The sequence below is a fragment of the Drosophila suzukii genome, chromosome 2R (assembly GCF_043229965.1).
Source record: "Drosophila suzukii chromosome 2R, CBGP_Dsuzu_IsoJpt1.0, whole genome shotgun sequence".
In the NCBI taxonomy this organism is placed as follows: domain Eukaryota; kingdom Metazoa; phylum Arthropoda; class Insecta; order Diptera; family Drosophilidae; genus Drosophila; species Drosophila suzukii.
In genome coordinates this window covers 7,824,106-7,847,164 of record NC_092081.1, presented here as the reverse complement: position 1 = coordinate 7,847,164, position 23,059 = coordinate 7,824,106, and the positions used below count along the sequence as shown (strand labels likewise).

Here is a 23,059-nt window from a genome sequence, read left to right as displayed (position 1 = left end):
TTGGCTTGTTATCGATTGTTATCGCTTGCTGGATACAGTGTTGGCTAACGCCCGTTTTGTCATCTGTAGTTTCATTAATTTTGTTTTGTGTCAATCAGGTTCCAATTAGAATTATAATAGGCTCGTGACAAAATGTCGTATGTGAGTGTTTTTAGGCTTACGAAAGTGGAGTAAAATCATTAATTATTGAAATTTCACAGGGACAAGGCTACAATCCGTATGGTCAGCAAGGTGGCTATGCCGCTCCACCCGGAGCCTTTCCGCCACAAAATGCCCAAGTTTCTCCGCAGGCACAGCAATGGTTCCAAATGGTAGATCGCGATAGATCTGGAAAGATCAACGCCTCCGAGTTGCAGGCGGCCCTGGTGAATGGGCGTGGCGATCACTTCTCGGATAACGCATGCAAACTTATGATAAGTAAGATGGGGTACCCACAAATTCCCATACATAGCTCCCCCTCCAGGAACTGTGACGTCAGTTGACTTCCGCGGTGTACACACATACAGTAGAACTTCCATAACGTATCCCTAACATTGCATATCTCATATCTCTAGAGGTCAAACCAAGTTTATTGAAAGTTAAATCAATAGACTTTTTTACGTTGTAAATATGTAGTAATTATGTATTTGGTTTTGTTAAAGGAAGTTCCACTGTATTTAGAACAGCAATCCTCCATGCAAATTTGTTTAGAACACCTGGAGCGCACTATCTCAATTGTTTATTCTAAGATTTATGTTGGATTTTATCGCATTTTTAACGCATTTTACTTAATCAGGCATGTTCGACAACGATGCCAGCGGAACCATTGATGTTTATGAGTTCGAGAAGCTCTACAACTATATCAACCAGTGGCTGGTAAGGTCTTTATAGGTCTAAATGCTTGATATTCTGACTTATTTTTGTCTTATTTACTTACAGCAAGTCTTTAAGACCTACGACCAGGACGCCTCTGGACATATCGAGGAGCATGAACTAACCCAAGGTTAGTTTTTTACTTAAACTCACAAAATAAGAAAACAAATTCTCAAATCTTTTAGAGTGAACATTTTTTGGCCATATATGTATGTGGGTCAATCTTTAATTTCTCGGAACTCCGAGTTCTCATAGTATAGCCAAAATGCTTTCAAATAATTTCATTCAATTGGTTTTATATTTTGTTTTCCAAATTAAACTTTTTTTAACTAGATAAAGAGCTCTTTGTTACCTACACAAAAAAACACATGACTCATTTTTGAAAAGAAGAGAGAAATGTTGCCTTAAATGAGTCAACCTTTTAATAGATTCTAGTTATTACTGATAAGCAACAAGGTCATAAAAGTATATGATAAAAACGAGAATACTTAAGAAAATAATAGAACCCAATATATAAAAAAGAAAGAAAAATAGTCCTCTAAAAATAGATTCAGGTAAAGATTATAATTCGTTATGGTAAAATGTTCCTTAAGATACAGTTGGTAAAGAGTAATAATTATATTGTAGTTAAATTTCCAAAACATCAAACTAATTGTTTAATACCGCCCGCAGCCTTCACCCAGATGGGTTTTCGCTTCACGCCCGAGTTCATCAACTTTCTGGTAAAGAAGAGTGATCCCCAGACCCATAAGGAGGTATCGGTGGATCAGTTCATCGTGCTCTGCGTGCAGGTGCAGAGGTTCACGGAGGCCTTTAGGCAGCGCGACACCCAGCAGAATGGAACCATCACCATTGGGTTCGAGGATTTCCTCACCGTGGCCATTGGCTGCTCGTACTGAATGAATGAATCAAGGCAACCACTTCAAGCGAATCAATATTCACAATCTTGCACTTATTCATCACGGTCAACAGAGGAAGCACACAAAATTCCGCTTCTGATGCATTTCCTTTAAATTTCTTTGGGTTTTGTTAGCTTTTTAATATGTAAATGCATTATTCACTCCATAGTCATATTGCAATCTCCTGGTATCAAGAATCAAATGTCAAAAGTATTTGTTATCGCAGTTCGACTCAATCATAGTACAAAAGTCTCTTGCGCCTAATAATAAACTATACACACGTATTTTTAAAAATTAATATATAATTGTGTTTTATTTAAAATGTAAACATTGTATATGAAAAGTTCATTATAAAATCATGTCTTATGTTAGCAGTCACACTGCCCCACAGTTCGTAATCGTGTCTTCGTCGATCGCTAGGGATCAACGATGATATGCAGTTAGGAATTATAATCTTATTTAGTATACAATCATAAAATCTCGGGCGATTCAATGTGACGGCACAAAAGCTTAATGGTAAAATACAAACATTAATATCAGTTAAAACATTTAGGCATAATAAGTGTTTGGTTTTTGGTTTGGGAATCGTATGGTGTTCCAATTTTTTTTTTGGTCATAGGTATATAATTTTTAAGATACAAAAAACTCAGTCTCAAAGTCCATAAATATATGAAACGAATGTCTTTAGGGTGAGGAATAGTTGATTTCCAAAATGGGTAATGGATTGTTCATTAGTAAGATCCAAAATAATCTCTTCTAAACTAGTTCAGTCATGGAGAGTATCAATGTAAATGGCATCAATTGAGGTTATCGAGTAAATGCCAAGGGTTTTGTCTTCTGAGCTTGATCAAGACACGTTGAGAGATCGTTGGATGGCACAGGATTTTTTTCGGGCAAGATGCTGGAAACTTTTCGGAAATAGGCACTTGGCGGGCCCTAATAGAATACTTTATGTTCTGGACAGCAGCGATATGCTTTTAATATCTTAATTAGTAGTGTGGCCTTAAAAAAAATAATTGAGTGGTTTCTTGAGCTCCTTGATGGATTTTGCACACATATTCGTAACTATAAAATTGATAATTCGCGATTGATTGATATTTTTTTATACAATTTCAGAGTTAAGAACTAATGCTTTAACGTAATAAACGCATCGTTAGATGAAAGGCCTTAAGACTACTTTGATTATTTGCTTGATTAGATTGGTTTTCATTTGCTTAGCTTACATAAATTATTACAAGTAAACATTAAATATTTGGGATGACACATGAATGACAAGAAATTATATATTCGCAAATGGAAAAATCAAGACACCAGTCAAACAAAAAATATGGTATGGTTAAAAATGGAAGAAGCATCAATCGGTCCTCAGTCCCCTCCATACATAATTATTTGGTATCAAGCTTGGAGCCCTCTCCGTTCACATTGAAGTCGATGATCAGCTTGCCCTGGGAGTCATCCGACATGGAGCCGCTCATGCCATTATCGCATTTCATCGAGTACTTGGAGCGCCTCTTGCTGGGCAGCTGGGGCAGATCGGTGTGATGTTTGCGCACATGGACGCCGAGATTGCCGCGCTGCTTGGACTTGTAGGGGCAGTAGGGGCACTGATGCGACGGCTCCTTGCCACCGCACTCGACATTCTCGTGGCGACGCAATGTGGACTTCCAGCGATATTTCTTGCCGCAATGGCGACATTCGTAGACCGGCTCACCATCTACACCGATGCCATTGGGACTGGTGATGCTGCCATTGCTGCTGCTTCCACCATAATCGCTCAAGGTGAACTCCAAATTACGAAAGGCCTGATGGGCCTCCAGAATGGAGCTGGCGGATCCGCCATGAGCATTGGCACCGAACATGCCCAGGCCAGAGTTATTGGCAAACTTTCCGCCATTCTGCTCCATCAGGTGAATGTCATCGAAGGCATGGTAACGTCCCTCATCCTCGTCCTCGGTGGAATAACCAGGTTCATTTTCGCATTCCGAGTGGCGGAGATCGCGCTCTTGCTGTTTGCGCAAGAGGTTCTCCAGTATCTTGGTGGGCGTTATATCGCCCACAGCCATTCCTCCACCCACATCGTTTTCTTCCTTAATGCGACGATGGGGTGTCTGTTGACGCAGGATCTCCTGGGCGCGCAACTGCTGTTGGAAGCTATGTAGCCCATTCCTCATCAGGGCCTCGGCAATTACCGCCGCCTGGGGTTTTGGGGCCAGGGCGGCAGAACTATTGGCCACCAGCACCGAAGTGGGTATGGCCTTCACAACACCCAGCTGTTCCGTGGATGATGATGACGACGACGCCGCTGTCTTCAGAGTGAATTTGGGCCTTGGATGAAATGAGGCGGCGGCGCCAGCGGCAGCACCCACCACATTCATTGCTGTGGTGTTCTGAGCACGCATCATTTCATCAGCATTCAAGTTTTTTGAGGCCGTTTCGGAGGCTGAACCATAGACAGCAATGGCCGAAATGGTCGAGGGATCAAGGATCTCGCCGGATGTTGGGGAGACCTGACGATGGGGCTGCTCCTGCTTGGGCACCTTGGCCGACTTGGTCTTGTAGAACTCGAAGAGCATGTCGGATACCTCGGTGACGGACAGGCGCTTGCGGCGGGAGCCTGGCAACTGCATCTTCTGCTCATCCCGCTGCTTGCCATTGAGGATACTGCGCTGGAAACTGCGCTGTATTTCCGCAGTGCTGGCCACATCCGGTGCGGTGTTCTCCTTCCTGCTCAAATCTGCAAACGGAAACATAGTTGGAATTAGTTTTTGGGTTTTTTCTTTTTTCTTTCTTTTCACTCCGTTTGAAGTTCCTTTAGTTTTGACTTCTGTCAAATGTTTTGATGGAGCTGTGACAAATGAAAAAGCAAGTTGTAACTCTCGGATTGCTGGGATTAGGTCAAAAAAATGGTGTTAGATGAAGGGCATGCAATAAAAATAAGCAACTAAACTACAAATAAATGAATAAAATAAAGCAAAACACATAAAATTCAATTTTTTTTCTTTTCATTGAAACACATAATTATAAATTTTATTAATTTGGTAAACACATTTTTTTTTTTTTTGCACAAACAAATAAGGTTTAAAAGCTGCAGCAAATGAAAACACTTTGTTTTTTTTTTGGGTGATGGATGATGATGTTGTGGCTGATGTGTTGGTGGTTTTATGTGGTGGGTGAGTTTTTGAACCGAAACCATTTTAAATGTACTCGTTACCTGAGTTATCTAGAAAAATAGAGAAGAATAGGTTAGCTATGTGTGGAATTTTAATAGATTCCTTGTTTTACAGGAGATATTCCAAAGCTTTGTTGTACCTAAAAAGAAAATAACATTTATAGATTAGTTTTGTTGTTTAAATATTTAGTTTTCAAAGTTTTTGGTGCTTTTTACACTGGATTGTACGTTTGTCTAGGACAAAAAATATATTAAATAATATATACAAATTCAAACACTTTTTATCATTGGTATAAGGTCTATAAATATTTTTTGTCAACACAAGAATGCACAGCACAGTTTAAAAAGCACATCTAAAAAGTGCAGGTTGCGGTTTTAGCTTTGTGGGTTGGCCTAGGCGGAGCTTTATTATTATTTATTTATTTAAAAGTTTAAAAAAATATTTAAATATGTCACTTTATTATATGAATACTTAAGCTTTTACAGCTTTTTTTGCTGCCTAATTTGCATTCCGCCACGACCAACGCACTGAAAAGCGTCCACACGGCAACACAATCGAAACTGCACTGGTTGGCTGGCTCTAGCTTACGGGTTTTCAATCCCATCCAAGTCCTAAATCCCGAAACGCAGCTGCATCTCAGAAATTCTCCTGTATCTGCGCGTCTGTGTGCGTGAGTATCTGTGCGAGCGTGTGTATCTGTTGCACAGCAAGTGTAGCCTGCCTGCTTTTTGGGATCGGCTTCATTTCGAATCCTTGATTTATTTTCGAGTTTTCTACCTAAACTCAACAGTTGTTGTTGTGGGCTGTTTGTTGTCCCTACTTCTCTTTCTATTTATGGAAAACTGCAACGCGGAAAACTTTCTCTGAGCGGAAAATCGCTCTCTGTTTGTGTAAGCCACAGAGAGAGAGTGAGTTTTTCAAAGCATTTCAAGCAGGCGCAGTGAAATACATATGAAGCCAGCTTCCGGTGGTGTTTTCCATGTTTATTTTCCTATTCCAAATGCATCTGTTCAAAATACATGTGGGATTTTCAAGGTCAGCTGGGGCGAAGTTAAATTGGATTACTTTAGATTCGTTAAGACCTCAGCTTAAAGACCCATTTATGGATAAATCTTTCTAGAAATATCTCGAAAAAGTCATATTTGAAATAAACAATTTTCTTATAATATATTTGGAAAACCTAAAAACTTGAGGTTGAACATACGTCTAGTAAGGTGTGCTACATCTTAGAAATACTTTTAGGAAAGAAATATCAAGTCCTAAAATGGAACGATTGGGAACTAGGAAGTTTAGCTTAAGGACATTAAAACTTCTAAGCTTCCTTATGTTGTAAAAAATCTACACTATTTTCAAGAAGCTATTATATATTACTGCAAGGAATTTAAGTTTTAGGACATTTAAACTTTTTAACTTCCTCAAGTTGTAAAGAAATCTACAGTATGTTCAAGTAATTATTATATAACATAGAAAAACGATGTTTAAGATATACATATCTATATATATATTAATGTTGTTACTTTTATGTATACCTAACAAATTTAACTAAATAAATAAGGAAAGCCACGTTAGGTAAAAACAAATTTATATGTTCTTTCTAAAATCTTCTGCTCCGCAATATTTAATCCAAAACTATCTCTAATTTTCAATTCCTCAACATGGTCTGCAGAGAAAAGTTAAGGACAGCTAGGTCATAAAAATACATATGTGAGGTATTTCCAGAACTCCAGCTTGAAGACGCTTCCCTTCTGGAAATATCTTTAAATGCACACACAAACAATTATCTTGTCGATCAAGGTTTACCGACTATTTTCCAGGAATATCCCACACAAATAGCTTGAAAACCAGCCCCTGGAACTTGTGTGTCCTGTGTGTTTGAGTTGATAGTTAGGATAGTTTGGGCCAGGCTTTGCGAAGGCAAAGCCCAAAAGGAGAGACCGATAGGGGCAGGCAGGCAAAATTGGGAAAATCGTGGAAAATCACGTGGGAAGCACGACTGCAAAAGCCGCACAGGCGTAGATACAGATACACATAGACATAGATACAAAGCGGGCAGGGGCAGGCAGGCAAACGCGGCTCAGGCAGTGGAAAATGGAAAACTTATTTTTAGAAAAACACACAAACAGACAACCAAACAGATCCTGATTTATGTGTGCGCAAATGTTTTTCAAATGCATTTCGGAAATTTGTGTGGGCGAGAGCGTGAGATACGTGGGATGGTAAGAGCGTGTATCTGAGAGATACATATCTCTCTTTCGAGGACAAAAGACCCGGCAGTACAGTTAGTTTGTGGTTGCCCGATTCTCCAGGGAATGGGTTTTCCTTTTCGCACTGCAATGCAGATTCAAGGGCACCATCCAGCCAACTATTGTTACCAAAAACCTGTTTGGTTAAAGGATTATTAATATGTTTCCTCTCTGGCATTCTCCTGTCTGAATTCGAGTTCAGTTTTTCCAAGGAAATTCAAAGGTTGAATGGCTCTGAAAGATTATATGGTACTTGCCTGCTCTTGCGTCCTTTCGTTTTGAATACATTTGCCAATTAAAGGATTAACTGAAAATAAAACAGAAGAAATACAAAAGAAATTAATAAAATAAAAAAAAAAAATTATACAACACATACCAACCTTTTTAGAAAGCGCAAATAAATTATAATCAGCAGAAAACTTTAAAGAAATAAAATAAATAAGTGAACATAAGTAAACAAAGCATTTACAAATAATATAATTGTAGCAAATAACAACACAATAAAGACCATGGGTATTTGATACCATCTTTTAATATTTAGTTTTCTTTTTATTAGAAATAAGTATAAAATTTCTTAAATTGGACCTTGTTTACTATATGGACAATAACCTTCTTTATATACTATCTATCTAATTGTAATGCAAAATATTTTAAAAGTAACTTTAAGGCGAAAATGCTTTGCCAAAAGTTTACTTTTGAGGACTTGACATTAATCTTAACTTTTAGGCTAGTTTTACACAAATATATTTTGTGGGTATTTTATTCTATTATTTTTGGTCATTCAAATTTGGTTCAATTTCTTTTTATAAGTCATATAAGTTCAAATAAATGTTGGGAATTGATAATAATTAAATAAGTGTTGTCCTCGCCTTTTTAAGAGGCTCTAGGCTTTAGTAATAGTTATATTTCATAATTTTATAATAAATACAAATTGGTCAGTTCTGATGAATAATCAAAGTATGTGGAAATGGATTTGATTACATTTAAGTAATAGTCAATTTTTAATAAAGGGGAGACTATTTTGTTAGGAAAGTTCTTTATAGTAATGATAAATGATAATGGTAAAATAAGCTTTAAACTAAAAAATTTCATAGTCAAATATTTTCAAATGATTTTGTTTTAATTCTTAATACCTCCAGAAAATATTTGGAACCATTTCTAGAAAGACGAATTTTTTCAATGTTAAAGAGTTAGAAAAAGGTCTCTAATTTTGGTCTATTGCCATGTTAGAAGGTAATTCTTAAATCCACAAAATCGAAACCACAAGAAGTTGGTATCAGGAAAGGTTTATGATCTTAAAATCAATATGGAAGGTGGGTATTGTATCTAAATGAGTACAGAGTGCTCCTTGCGCATGTGCTCGTTGAGGAAGGCCTGGGATCGGCAGACGCGGGAGCATAATGGACATCGATTGGACTCATATTTCGGTGACCTCTTGGTTGCCTGGCGTGGAAGCTTACGTCCGGGAATCAAGGCACTACTGTCTATATTACTCATATTCTGGACGAGATGCTGTAGGGATCTTGCCGTTGAAATGGAGGCCAGCTGCTGCAGGGCTATCATGGCATCCGAGGTGGCCATGGCTTTCTTAAGAGTTGCTGCACTGTCTCCATCCGATGGCTCCTCATTTTCGCTCCTCTGATCCAAACTGACCCTCTCAGCCGGTGGACTAACCGACTTTTGATCCCGAACTGTGGTCACTTTTGACCTGGAAGTGCTGGGATAATCCGGCGGACTGGTCGATGTGTCCTGGGTGCGCAGATTGTACTTCTTGTCCACGGAAGTCACTGCAACGAGATAACAAGTCCCAGGAAATCAAAATAAAAATACAAATCATAAGTATAAACAAAAGGTAATAGTTTAAAGGCTAAATGAAATGGAACATAAAAGTACATTCAATCAAATCAATCGCATTCATACATATTTACAATTAAAAAGGAAATATTATTATAGGTAAGCTAATATAAAAGAGACTTGGATTTCGACAGAACAAGACATTCGCTTGTCTTCCACTATTTATTTACAAAATCAGTATTTCTTTTTTGGTTTTTTTGTTTTGGCATCAACGAGAACTGTTCTAGTAATAGGTATATAATAATAATTTGTGTAACAAAACTTAAATGAATTCCACAGATTCGTTCTCGATTTTAATTTCAGACGTATAGGGATAGTCGGTTTCCTCATCGGTGGCTGCTGCTGCAGTTACGGCGGCCACGTGGTCATCCGCTGTTGGGTCATCCAACAGCTGGTTGGTGACCTTGGCCTTTGGCTTTTGCTTGATCAGCGGCTCCAGAAAGAGTTCGGCATCGTGGAGCTTCTTGTGGCGATTGAGGTGGGATCGTCGTTTAAACCACTTCAGGCAGAAGTCGCACTGGAACCTCTTAAAGTCCTGGCACTCCTCGCGCTGATGCAGGGTGAGTCGGTTGAGGGTGTTGTAGTATCGACCACATTGGCACAACAGCTGGTTCTTCGAATGTCGACCCGTGCGAACCGAATCTGCAATTAGATGGTAGAAACGAAAAAATAGGAATGCGATTGTTTAGGCCTTTCCATACAGCTAAGCTAGTCACATATATTTTTGTTTTTTACAGGGGTTTCGATTCAGGCTAGTTTTTTGTGGTGATCGTGGTGATGAATACAACAAATTTGATTTTAGTTCGACATTTTTATTGGCTGATAAATGATTGGACTACTTAAGTAATATACGAGTCAATTATAGATAAATTATAGACCTTTTTTGCTTGTGCCAGTCATGCCATCCAGTTGCCTCCAGTCTCCATACCTCCATCCATGGGTTTATCCTAGAGAAAAGAGAATCATATTAGTATTGGTTTTCAAACTGGTCATAGCAATTGATTAAATGATTCTCTACTCGATTCGATTGTAAACATTTATTTATTGGTACTTTCATATACATGGTAAATACGCAGTGATTGGGGGATTATGTTTTTAAAACGTTATCTAGGGTATAATGTTCGAGTTTAAAATACTTAAACCTACACTTGACTTTGAGCTGATTCGAAAATTTGATTCTACAGATTGAGCAATACAACTTGAACTTCACTTGACGGCGCGTTTCGATACTCAGTCCAACTAGCTTAATGTATTTAAGATTACAGTTTGAGATCATAACTTTGGCTATATTACAAACATTTTACTGACTATGGGGGGTTAATAGAACTTTTTGGAGATTTAAAAAATCTAAGGAGAACTCCAAATCACTATATACAAAGAAACAGGAAAGGAAATATCAACAGATATTTTGATTCAAATGTTAAACTAATAATGAAAAATGGAATTTGATTATAAACTATTTTATAAATCTCCAAAAAACTCTATGACCCAAGTAAATTCATAAGGTTAGTGTTAGAATTCATCACACATTATGGTAACTCACAACAACAAGTGCTAAACAGAGACTACAAATGCTAATACATCTTAGTGATAATCGATTTAGGTGCCCAGGATTGACTCTCCGGAATCCGCATGCTTCTGGTTCATATGCTTGCGCAGATCAGACCTATACTTGCACTTGTGCGGACAGTGGGGGCACTTGAGATTCGGCTCCACGCCGCACTCGTAGTTCTTGTGCCGCTTCAGGGATCCCTTGATCTTGTAGGTCTTGCCACACACATTGCATGCGTACTTGCAGTCATCCAGCGGGTAATCCACCTGCTGCAATGTCATCGTGGTAGCCGTATGAATGGTATTCGATATTCCATTCATATAAAGCTTTTCCTGCTGCTGGTGAACCTGCTGCTCCCCATCGTCGTGCATTTTCTCCACCACATAACCCTCGTCGTCGAGCAGGTGATCCTCATTGTGCTGATCCACCTTCATGGCCTCCAGTTCCAGCTCACGTTCAGCCTCATCGGCATCGGTCAGCAGCAAAGCGGACTCGTGCGTGGACACCACAGTGGTGGTGGTGGCACTCTGCGGTGCCATGGCAATGCTGGTGGACCCGTATTGCATCACATCGCGGAGCAACATCTTGTCCTCCAGCCTGGAGGTGTCTATTTTGATGTACTCCTGTCGCGCATGCGCATGTGCCTGCGGTTGCTGGATGGTCAAATGCTGGCGGTGTTGCTGATGCTGCTGCTGATGTTGCTGCTGCTGCTGATGCTGCTGATGTTGCTGCTTCACAATCTGTATGGTGGTGGCCTGCGGCTTGTGCAGCAAACTGGTGGTAGTCGTATTCGTTGTGGCATTTTTGGTTAGAGCCGGTATGGTATACTGTATATTGCCCACCGGATTGCCCAGGTCGTCGGGAGGCAGCTCCACCACCACGGTGGCGCCCGTCAGCAAACCCGATCCACCGTTGCTCAAAGTGGTGGCCGTGCTGAGGGTTTGATTGGGTGCCGCACTGGCAATCGAATAGGGCACCGTCTCCAGAATGGTCCAGTAGCCATCTGCAAGAAGCCAAGGGAAAAAGAAAGACTTTTCTTAGTCATCCGCCGGATGATTAACTCAACAATCGGTTCTATAATTACTTGTAAGCATTAACAAGTGTGTGAGCTGCAAGGCCGTCCAATTTAAGTTAATTTTTTTGGATTTTGTTGGAGAGTGTATGTTCGGTTGAGGGATTATAAACTTGGGCTTGTTTGGGTTTTGCTTTCACGCATATATAATTCGTATGCTTTATTCTTAATTGCTTGCATTTACAATATATTTTTTTAAAAATGTACAAATTCTTGCTTTACGTTTGCTTTGCTTCATAGAACACCAAGAACTATAATTACAGGCGTTTTATATATATATAAAGTAGGTATATCGAATTTTTAAATGTATAACTGAGGAATATAGTATGTGTGTGTTTGAATAAACGTGGCAAACTAATGGCGCTTTAAGTCTTTGATTGCTTTGCATGCGAAAGCCCTAATTGCTGGCAAGAATATTTGAGTTTTGAGAACACCAACCACAGTAGAACTAAACATTTACGTTTTCCATATATATATGAATAGTAGGTATATCTGTATCTTGTACGTATCGTATGTGTATATAAATAAAATGGTCTTTGACCCTTTTGCGGCTAACTTAGGGATAACTCAAACATAAAGACAGTTAAAAAAGAGAATGAAACAAAAAGTTAAAAAAACGGAATGCGCTCAGAGAAATTGGTATCAAAAAAAATGTTAAAAGTTCATTAAGTAATTTGTGCAGGAATGTGGACCAGCAATGCCACAACAATTGGGTTCGGTAGGTTGGTTGGTTATGGTTATGGTTTTGGAGGTTGGAGTTTGGAGTTTGGAGGTAGCTACTACTTGGACAAGCAACTATGTATTGTCATTATTCATTTGGTAAACATTTCACATTACGCCTCTCGAGCGGCTGCTCTGGGGATGTTTTCAAAAACTCCACCCTATTTAGCCATCCTCGTCGTAGTCCTCGTCATCCTCCTCGCTTTCCTGCAATGCCGGCACCGCCGTGATGGTCAGATCCCTTCCAGCGAAATCGAAATTGATTTCGCACAGGGCGGCTGCCACATCGCTGTCCATGCCACCGGGATCACCATCCTCGAGATCGCCATCGTCACCATCGCCGGCCTCCTCGTCGTTGCTTAGATCATCCTCGTTGCGTATCACATACAGGCTCTCCTCGTTGTCCCTGGACTGCTCATAGAGCATGCAGTGTTTGCGCTTGGCATGCCGCAGGACATGATCCTTGCGCCGTGATCGATACTCGCAGGACATGCACTTGTACTTCTTTTGCTTCAAGCAGTACTTTCGCACATGCTCCTGCAGCTTCTGATGGGACTTGTAGTACCGATTGCAGTGCTTGCATTGGGTAAAGGACTCCCGAGATAATCCTCCTCCTCCGCCACTTGAATTTGCAGCACTGCCCGAGGTGGTTTTCACATGGGTGATGGTGGTGCTGCTACTGGTGGTGTTGGTATTATTGTTGTTGAGATGATAGCCATAGAACTCATCGCTGGCATTGGCACTGGAGCCGGGATTGGCACTCGTCGAGGTGTCCACGCCCAGGAGGCTGCCCAGTATTGGATAGATGTCTGCTGGTCAACACACATGGATACGGTATACACACATACAGCATGAAGGTGTCGGAACAAAATAAAAGGAGAACAAAACCAAAGGTAAATTAATAGTGGGCCAATAACTGAGCACACATCAACTTAAATTAGTTAAATAATATAGTTAAATAATATTGAGAACTTAGTGTTTTGTTTTTGGCTACTACCCAAGAGACGCTGATTGGTGAATGTTGTTGAATGGTGAGTTGTTGAGTTGTTGTTGAGTTTCGTTTTTGGTTCTTGTTGATGATGAAGTTTTAGCGGCTTTTGGGAGGCGGTTGATGATGTTTTTATGATGAAGATGCGATGATGATGGATGGATGACACAATCCCCAGAAGAGTTACACGTATGCACCACATATACAAAAGCCACTCAAGCATTTCTCTAAACAAAAGCTTCGGAACATATGTACAAAAAACAATAAGGTAATAGACAAGAAATCACAAATCAAATGTTGGTGTTGGTGTGTTGTTGTTGTTGTTGGTGTGATTTTCAAAACTACAACAATACAGCAAATTAAATTACATATGTTTATCATATATTTGGTTTTGTCAGTATAACTAAGCTCAGTTCACTTTCATTATAATAAGATTGATAAGCATGTGGGGGGGCCCATTCGAGATTTCCTCAGTCTTCGCCAGATTTTTCCGCACCTCTGATATTCCAGTAAACCTAGAAAAAGAGAAAAGTACTATTAGTTCGAGGTTTTTTAGTTTTTCCGATTAGTTTACTGCATTCGGTTTTATGGTTACAGCTGTAAAGAGAGAAATTTCAAACTGCATTTAAAGGTGTTGGTTGTTTTTCTATTTTTTTCAATATATATTTAAATTTAGTTTTTATTTCTTGTTTTGTTTTTGCCTGTTTACTTATAACAATTAAATCGTTTTACTCGTTTAACATTTAAAATAGTTTTACAAATTTTGTTTAAGGCGTTTTCTCGGCTTTATACACAATTACATAATTAAATTTACTCTGAATTCGTTCAAACATTTCTTCGTTACATTGAAATATGGTTTAAGCACACTTTTTCATAGTCTAACTGGCATTTTGAATGTCGTTTGTTTAGTTAGATATCATTTTTCATAAATATATTGATTTCTATTTTCAATTTGTTAATCTAAATTGCAGTGCAAAAAGCAATGTGATTTTTTTTGTCGTATTGTATATAAACTTGTTGTAAATTTATTTGTTGGCGCAACCTTAGCTATTAAACAAATGTTCCAAATCGAATCGGTATGTATTTCGTTATATGGACACTTTTTCCTACATTTTTTCGGCGCTTTGCATTCATTGTCAACATTTACTATTCGTGAAGCGTGCGTTAACAGCAATCAACATTCAATTCTCACTTTCTTCTTTTTGTTAACTTAAGGCTACGATTTACTTGATTTATCGTGTATGCGTGTGCTATGTATTTAATTCCCCATTTTGTATTATTAGTTTTCTTTTTTTTTCTTGAAATAATATTAGAACAAAAATCAAACAGAAAATGTAGCTTAGTAGAAATAAACAAAATATCAGATTTTCTTAGAACATACTTCTTTTATCTATTATGTATGTGTGTTGTTTTGTGTATTGTGTGTGTGTGTGTATGTGTTTGAAAAGAAAGCCTTTCTCATATCCATAACTCAACCTATTGCCCACCCACTCCGCTCTGCTCTTCCCTCATCTCATATCTTCTCATCTCATCAGATCCGATCTGATATCTATGCTTCGTTTCATTTCAATCACAATTAATCACATCGATTCCTTTATATGTTTGTATTGTTTGTTTGTATCTATTTATAGATATATTTTGCTTTACATATAATTTTACATTCACAGCTCCTTGTTTACAACTTTTTTTAAACGTGTATTTTTTGTGTGTTTTGGGGTGTGTTTTGGGTGTTTATAAATCTTTGATATTGTTTATTTAACAGAATTAATAAAGATACATATTAGTAGAAATAGAGTTATCTGGGTTAGTACAATTTCTCGAAAAATATTTCACTTCTTGTGGTATTCGCCCACGTACATACACTCAAAGAAACGGCTATCTTAATTCGTTTTAAAACCTGATTAAATCGCCATTTGGTGTTTGTACATATGCGAACGGTCTGCGTTTTGTTTTTCGGGGTGTGTTTTTGGGGATTTTGTGTTAGTAAATTGTTTGTTAATCAAATTATATTGAAATTTATCACATGCTTTTCTTTACTTTTTAACTATACGACTCGAAAGTTTTGCCACTCGCGACCAAAAATTGTTTGCATGGTCTCGTCTGTCTTGAATTTTCTTACAATCTTTTATATTTGGTTCATTTCGAGTCCATCACATGCGCTGTTGATAAATTATAAAATAGGCATAGTAGATGAATCCATACTCTACTCCTTGCTCTTGTTGTAACAAAAAAAATTAAATGTAATTAAAATTATTATGCTTTATAGATAAATAAGAACCACAACCTTAGAAAAAATTTAAATAAATCGCTTTTTAGATTATTGATTATACAAAACGGATACAAATAGTGAAGTTCGTGTAGTGCACATTATTATTCGTAAGTCTAACAAAATGATAAGCAAAACTGTCTAGAAACTGACTAGCGCAAGAAAGCGACTAAAAAAAGTATACATAATTATAAATGTATGAATCAAAGCAGATAACCAAATTTGTTTTAAAAATGTATAACGGACTAAATTTAGAATTTCCTCACCTAATTCGAATACTGACCGATAAGAATTTTGTTTTTTTTTTTCGTTTTTGTTTTAACAATGTAAACAATTTCGTTTAATATTCGTACATATTTTTTTTTTGTGTTGATTTGTGCCAATTTGTTGTCTGTTGTTTAATTTACTTCTTTATCACATTTTTTGTGTGGCACAAACTTTAAAACTGACAACAAATTATGGTATGCGCCCTCTATGTGTGTTTTTTAGTTTTTTATTTCTTTTTTTTCAATGTTTTGTTTATGAAGTACCTAAGCGAGTTTGTTATACATTTAAGCTCTTTGTTTGTATATCAACAATTATCAAAACGTTAATTAGTGTGTTTTTTTTTGTGGATGAATGTGTGAAACAAACGCTCGTCAATAGATCCTATATATATTATCGTGTGTTATAACAAGACCGCACTGCAATATTTCAGGTTTCTCTTCAAATTTTGACAAAAGTAAATTATTTTTAACAAGGAAAAATATACAATTATTATTACTATTAATTACAATGAGGACTATATTCATTATATCACATACCAATTTATATTTCTGACTGTGACTCGATGCGAGTTCCCCCAACCCGTTTACATTGCCAATTTCTAACTCCTTTTTCACACTCGTGTACATGCTGCTTTCGTTTATGTTTATATTAATGTTATTTAAAAATAATTAATAACTGTTTTAGTTTGCCTTTGAAAACGGTTTGCTTTGTGTAGAGGCGCCTAGACCCAAAGCCACGTTAATTTTGATTTGTTTCTTTTTCTTTTTGGTCAAATTAAAATTCCCGCTATCACATATCGTGGTTCATAATTAAATCATAATTTAAAAAACGTTTATGGAATGAGCACAAGATAAATTAATAAATTGTTTGCTTTGTTTTGTTTTTTAGAAAAAGAGTAGATAGAGATCGTTGAGTTTTAACTACTAGCTATAATTTGTTATATATATATATATGCGTAATATATTGTATCATGCATTCCTGTGGCCTTTGGGGTGCGTACGCGTACCTAAGCAAACTTCAAACATTTTTTTTTGTTGATGTGAGTTTGTGAATATATAAACAAACAAAAAATGTGAAAAGGTAAAGAACGACGACTGCTTTTCTTTCAGTTTTCTTTTTTTTTGGTGCCCATTTCGTTTCGTATTGCACTTGATCTAGTCGAATCAGATTTGGAAACGCCTTCTCTTGGGGTCTAACTTAAGCTCTACGTTTTGACTCTGTCTCTGACTGTGTTTTCCGTGTCTCCCTATGTTTACTATACTTGTTATATCATTAGAATCATGAAAGACGCGCGAGAGTGCCCTGCACTAGAAATTACACTATAATTAATGTGAATGTTATATATTTTTGTTGTTGTTTGCGTTTTCTTCATCTGCTACACAATAAAATGCATAATTTTCCCCATTTTCCCATATTTTTAACACAATCAAGAAAAAGTTCATTGAGATCATTGAGTTTTCCTAAGGATTTACACACATCATGCAACATGCGGCGGCGCCTGCACTCTCGCGCGCCCCTCAAAATAAACGCCAATTGAAAACCGAAAGTAATTACAAATTAAAAAAAAACACTGCTCTGTTACTGACGAAAAACTACCAAGATTAAAAGTGAACAGAAAAAAAAATTATTTAAAAATGGTCTAAGAATTAGAATTTGTTAATATTCTTTCAGTATATACATAGTTACGAGTTAGTTATATATATGTATATATATATTTATGTAGATATTTATATATATCTGTAAAAACGACTATATGTTTCAAGATCATTTGGAAAATTACATAAAACCGCGCTCTGGACTGGACTGAACTGTGTGTGTGTGTGATGATTAGGACTTGGGACTCTGACTGAAGCATTTGACCAGGCACTAAGGACCCAAAAAACCTATCTGCTATCCTAGATCCCCGTTACCGATACCGATCCCGGATCCGGATCCGGATACGTCCCGACAGCCACTAGTTGTTTGAGAGCCTGGCGTCATCGGATGCCGTTGCAGCATTTGTTGTATCATCGATGTTGGTGGGTGCGCATGTGCAGCACGAGATTGTGTTTGTGCTTGGACTTCTTGTGACAAATGGGGCACTCGAACTTGGGCTCCACCCCGCACTCGAATCGCACATGCCTATTGAGGCTATGCGGCCGGGCGTAGGTGTTTCCACATCGATCGCAGGCATAGGCTCCGCCACCACCACCGCCTCCTCCTCCACCGCCACTTCCTCCTCCTCCAGTGCCACCGCTGCCAGAGCCAGTGCTCCAATTTCCTATCGCTGATCCTCCAGATGCTGCTGCTGCCGCCGCTGCTGCTGCAGCTGCCGCCGCCGCCGCCGAAGTTGAAGCTCCACCTCCTGCTCCTCCCGCGGCTGAGGCACTTGTATTATTGGCCGCCAATCCAACCGCAGCGGCCACAAATTGCACAGCCACACTGCTCGCTGGATCCTGGCCAGGACCACTGCTACTGCTGTAGCGACGGGTCGGCGTATCGGGACGTTTCACCTGCACCGGCACAGCCGGATACATTTGCGGCAGGGCTCGCCCGTGAGGATGATGGCCCTGATGATGATGATGATGGGGGCCCAGGGGCATGGTGGGACCTCCTTGGGCAGCAGCCAGCAGGGCTTTGGCCAGGCCTATGCGCAGATCGCAGGGCTCCATGCTGTCCTCGTCGTTGCTGTCATCGTCATTGTCGCCATTACCATGACGCGGCTGGGACTTGGGCACCAGCAGGTTACCCGGGCAGTGGGTGATGGTGGCGGTGGTGGGCGTGGCACGGCCACTTTCATGCTCATTGTGATCATCCAGACCGCTGCCCGGCTCGAATTTGATAATCGGCGTGCCAATGGGACTGGTGTAGGGACTCGTCTTGATGCCCAACAGGCTGTGGCTGTAACTGCGACGGTTGGGCGACAGTCGGCCATAATCTGGGAAGATTGGTTCAAATATGAAAATAGAAGAAATATCATTTTAGTTTATAAGCATTTTCCATGTAGTTTTATAGATTTTTTATAAGATTTGTTTTTTTTTTTAATTTTTGGATTGGATAGAAATCATAAAAAGACCTATTACTAACTGGAAATAAATAAAATATGAAGTTTTACCGTAGTTGTTTAGAGTCTTTTGTTTTCTTGTTTTTGAGTTAGGTATGTTGCTTTAGTGAGGACATGGTGCTATATGGAGTGGAGTGAACTGGATTGGTGTGTGTGTGTGTGTTCTGTGTAGATGTCAGTGTTTCTGTGTGCATGTGTGTGTGTTTTTGTGAGCTTGTGTAAGTAGGCTGCAAAAGTAAATTTTTTATTAAATATTAAATTAAAAACACAATGAGTACATCGAAAATGTTGAGTAAAACATTTTGAGAGAGCTAAGCAAAAATAAACAACAACTTTTTGTTCAAGTTACAAGTGATAAATGGCTTCAAAAACATCGTTTTTTGAATAAATATTTGGGAATTATGTGTTGGGTGGTTAGTGACAATAAACACTTAATAATTCTAGAGGAGGGGAGGATGGTTGTACTCGAAGAACTTGGAAATCTCATCCCGGTTTCCAGTTCATAAAGTGTTCTCTGCTCGCTTTATCACTTTTTTAGAAATACGCATGCAATATTTAAATGTAAGGGAAATCATAATACAATAGTCAAGTAAAATTATAAGTTCTCGGTAGAAGTAATGAATAGTTGTAAAAAATAATTCTATACAAACTAAGTTTTTCTTTTGTTTCATTTTCATGTTTTAATTTTTAAATAAATGTAATGCTATGTATAGTAATCAGTTTTATACGCTTCACAATCGCTAAGAAGAAGACAGATAGATAGATTGGTAAAAGAAACTTAAAGTTAAACCTTCGGCAATACAAACGAATGGAGTATAACAAAAAAAGATCAAACTACAAATCTAATAGGTCTCATACATAGTTATGTAAATTATAGTTACTTCATCTAACAAATACATATGTATAGTATATATAAGGTCTAAGTAGAAGGATACATAGTTATGCATATCTATATTGTATAAATAGTTTTCATATAGGTTGTAGTAGTTAAGCATGCAAACAACAATAAGAGAGGGAAGAGGCAACACCATGAATCGCGTTGTTTTGCTGGCGTTCATCAGTCAAGACCAACATCTTCATCATCATCATCTTCATCATCAACATCACATCAATCCATCCACCTGAAATATAGATCTGATTAGTATAGATTCTAAGCAAAGGATCGTATTGCCTAAGAATTGTCGGATGGAGGAGGGGGATAGGATGTGGTAGATATGGAATGGCGATCGAGTTCTACCTGTATGATGTGGATTGTGGAAATGTTTTCATAAAATAAGTACAACATGGGGTTTTGGTATTTTGTTTTTGACATTTGCTTTTAATTGTATTTCGAATTTTCTTTTTGGGGTTGTGTGTCTTGGTTTTAAATACATTTAGCCGGCAATAATTACGATTCATCAGTTTATGGGAAATACATAGTTATAATCGTACTCAATTAATATAATGGTATTCTCTCTTTCAACTTTATAGAGGTATTTGTCATTCTTTTTTTCGTTTACATTACAATTTGGTAAGGTAATTTGAGGGTACAACTCTCGGAATGTCAGTGCCGGATCTGATTCGTCGTGATTCTGTTCATTAAATCTAACAATTTTCAAAGCATACATGCGCTGATGATATTTCGAATTAAACTTTATAAACATTCGTCATTATCAATTAGGTTTAATTTTTGTCTAAAATTGAAAATATTATATCATATTATCGTTTCGTTTTGACTAGATAATCGTTTTTAGTTAATAATTATAGTATTATTATATAAGCATAACTTAATGACCAGAAATAAATTCTTTAAAAATGTTTCTAACAAATTAAAAAAATTATTGCGTATGCAAACATAATACGAACTCAAAAAGTTTATCATTATCATTATTAAGTATCTTTGGAGGGGCATTTGCTTTATGTTCATGCCATGCATATAGTTTTGGGTTTCTTTTATTTAAATAATTATTACAAAAGTTTCCCTTTTCTTTTGCTTGTTCTTGTGGTTTTGGTTTTTTTTGTAGCACACTTAAAACAATTTTAGCTGATGACTAGTTTATATAATTTTCTTTTTGCTTTGGTTTTGTTTTTTTCATTTTTTGTTTGTTTTTTTTTCTGGGAAAAAATTTACACATATTTATATGAAGTTTAAATTTAATTTTTGGTTTTGTTTTTTTTTTTGTGAGAATTCGCTAAAGCAATACAATATTTTTTGTTCTTGCATGTCTTTTTTGTTCAATGTATTGCAAACTACTCCTAGTTTCCACGGCATCACCGGCTTCGTTCAACGAAAATAAAGAAATTGTAAACGGGCTCCAGAGATCCATGGGGTCCAGAGATCCGGGAGGTCCCCTAAAGTCAACGTGAAGGAGTAACCAAGATTTGCACTAGCAGAAGATTCGTTTCCAAAAGCCGTTATTCAGCCGCGGCCTGCATTTTGTACAAGTCCAAGTCTCTCCTTAAGCACTGTCATTCTGGAACACCAAGGTATAGGTGCTACTGGTGGTGCTGCTGCCGCCGTTGTTGTTGTTACTGCTGTTGCTAACCGGAACGACGGATCCATTGCCCACACCCATGACCACTGGCATATTGCCACCTGGCATCGGTTTCTTTTCCTCCTCCGCATCCTTCTCGCGATCCCGACACTTGGTGTTCAGGTGACGCTTCAGATTGCTATGGACATTGGTGGCATAACCACACATCTTGCTGCAGAAATAGCGAGGCGGCAGACCGCACTCGTTCTTCAAATGACACTTGAGACTGTTCTTCCACTTATAGGTGCGATTGCAGTTGCGACACACCCATGGCTTCTCGATGTCCGCATTGTAGATCATGTCGGCGGAGTGCTCCAAAGACTCCTTGCGTGTGCGCTTATTCTGGACGAGGACGCGATAGCGATTGTCATCCGAGTGCGACCAGTGCAGGTCAAGATTCTGGCCCTTCATGGCTCCCAGTCCCAGCTTGTTACCGCTGCTCATCAGCGTGCAGTTGGCCGCGGTAAGCGTACCACCACTTGTTCCCGCCGCCGACATCATTTGCTTGGGCGCCGCCGAAATCGTCGTTATGGTGGCTGGTATGGCGGGCAACTTAATCTGCAGCGACTGACTGGTGGGCTGGAGTTGTAAATGCTGCAGATGTTGCTGCTGTTCGAGCAATTGCTGCTGCTGCTGAGCACTCAAAACGATCTTTTTCACACCACCACCACCACCTCCGGTGGCCAGGGAGCCAGCCATTTGCTTGTCATTCGATTGCTTGGCATGCTTTTGGGTGGCCGCCGCCGTGGTCAGCAGGTCATCATCATCATCATCGTTGTCCATTAGATAGCTGTCCTCGAACTCCTCGTTCTCGATCTTGACCGCATCATAGGTCCACGACAATGGACTGCCCAGCTTCAGGTCATAGTCAAAGGTATTCTCATCTTCCAGAGCCTCATTACAAACGGCCTCGTCCTCCTCGTCATCCTCATGGATCGGCAACATACTCTCCGGATTCTCGATCTTCACAATCACCTCGGTCATGGTGTCATCGATGCTGTCCAGTTCCACGCCAGCAGCCGCCAGAGCAGCGGCCGATGCGGCATCCACATTGCAGTTGCTCGAGGAGCCATTCTGGTTGCCATTGTTTGCCGGCGTGATGCAGGCAATGGTTGTGCGTCCAATGCTCCCAATACGGGTCACCGTTTGGGTCAGCGTCTGGGTCAGGCTGTTGCTGCTGCTGTTGTTGTTATTGATGTTGCTGCTGGCAATGGCCGCTGCCGCCTGCTGCTTGGCTGCAATTGTTGCTGCTGCCGCTGCCGCCGTGGACGTGGATGTGGATGTAGTGCTCGTCGTCGGATTTCTGGGCCGGATCGGCGTCGATGACTTGTTGTTAGTGGTTTTAGCATCGTTTGTGGGTGACTTTTTGGACTGAGTTAGTTTGTCTGATAGTTAGTTTTTTATTGACGATTTTTGATTTTGATTTTGGTTAGTCATGAAATAGAAATTCGGAATGTTTAAAGTTAGTTCATTTTGCCAATGTATGAGAAATGTATAAAATCGTAATAAAATACATAAAAAACGTATGATGTGTCTGTGTGTGCTCAGCAACAAAACAAAATGTAAGACTGTAAAAAGAAAACAAAGTTATTGGAAAAGTTCAAAAATACAAAGAAATCA

The 23,059-nt window shown here is 38.8% G+C and overlaps 2 protein-coding genes across 11 annotated transcripts in view; one reads left to right on the top strand and one right to left on the bottom strand.

Moving 5' to 3' along the window:
• The first annotated feature begins 2 nt into the window (after positions 1-2).
• On the top strand, positions 3-2,049 carry Pef (penta-EF-hand domain containing protein peflin). Its single transcript, XM_017072100.4, has 5 exons — positions 3-141; positions 201-417; positions 776-855; positions 919-982; positions 1,525-2,049. The coding sequence occupies exons 1-5, from the start codon at positions 133-135 to the stop codon at positions 1,749-1,751; spliced, it is 597 nt and encodes a 198-aa protein (XP_016927589.3). The 5' UTR covers positions 3-132; the 3' UTR covers positions 1,752-2,049.
• lola (longitudinals lacking) overlaps positions 2,036-23,059 on the bottom strand; it is a 64,775-nt gene continuing 43,751 nt past the window's right edge. Inside the window, exon 6 of one of the 10 annotated variants that reach the window (XM_036813193.3) lies at positions 2,036-4,485. In XM_036813193.3, coding sequence (XP_036669088.3) covers positions 3,137-4,485 — 1,349 coding nt within the window. In that variant the 3' untranslated portion in view covers positions 2,036-3,136. Of the gene's footprint in view, positions 4,486-8,475; positions 8,952-9,143; positions 9,661-10,040; positions 11,574-11,761; positions 13,175-13,982; positions 18,801-19,031; positions 19,154-20,215; positions 23,008-23,059 lie in introns of those variants that run through there. The other 9 variants (XM_036813204.3, XM_036813205.3, XM_036813195.3 and 6 more) reach the window with 9 other exon arrangements.

Excerpts from the sequence above, each read along its gene's own strand:
- Pef (XM_017072100.4), top strand. Across the intron at positions 418-775 it reads CGCATGCAAACTTATGATAA|GCATGTTCGACAACGATGCC; the intron begins GTAAGATGGGGT and ends TTACTTAATCAG. Across the intron at positions 983-1,524 it reads GGAGCATGAACTAACCCAAG|CCTTCACCCAGATGGGTTTT; the intron begins GTTAGTTTTTTA and ends TACCGCCCGCAG.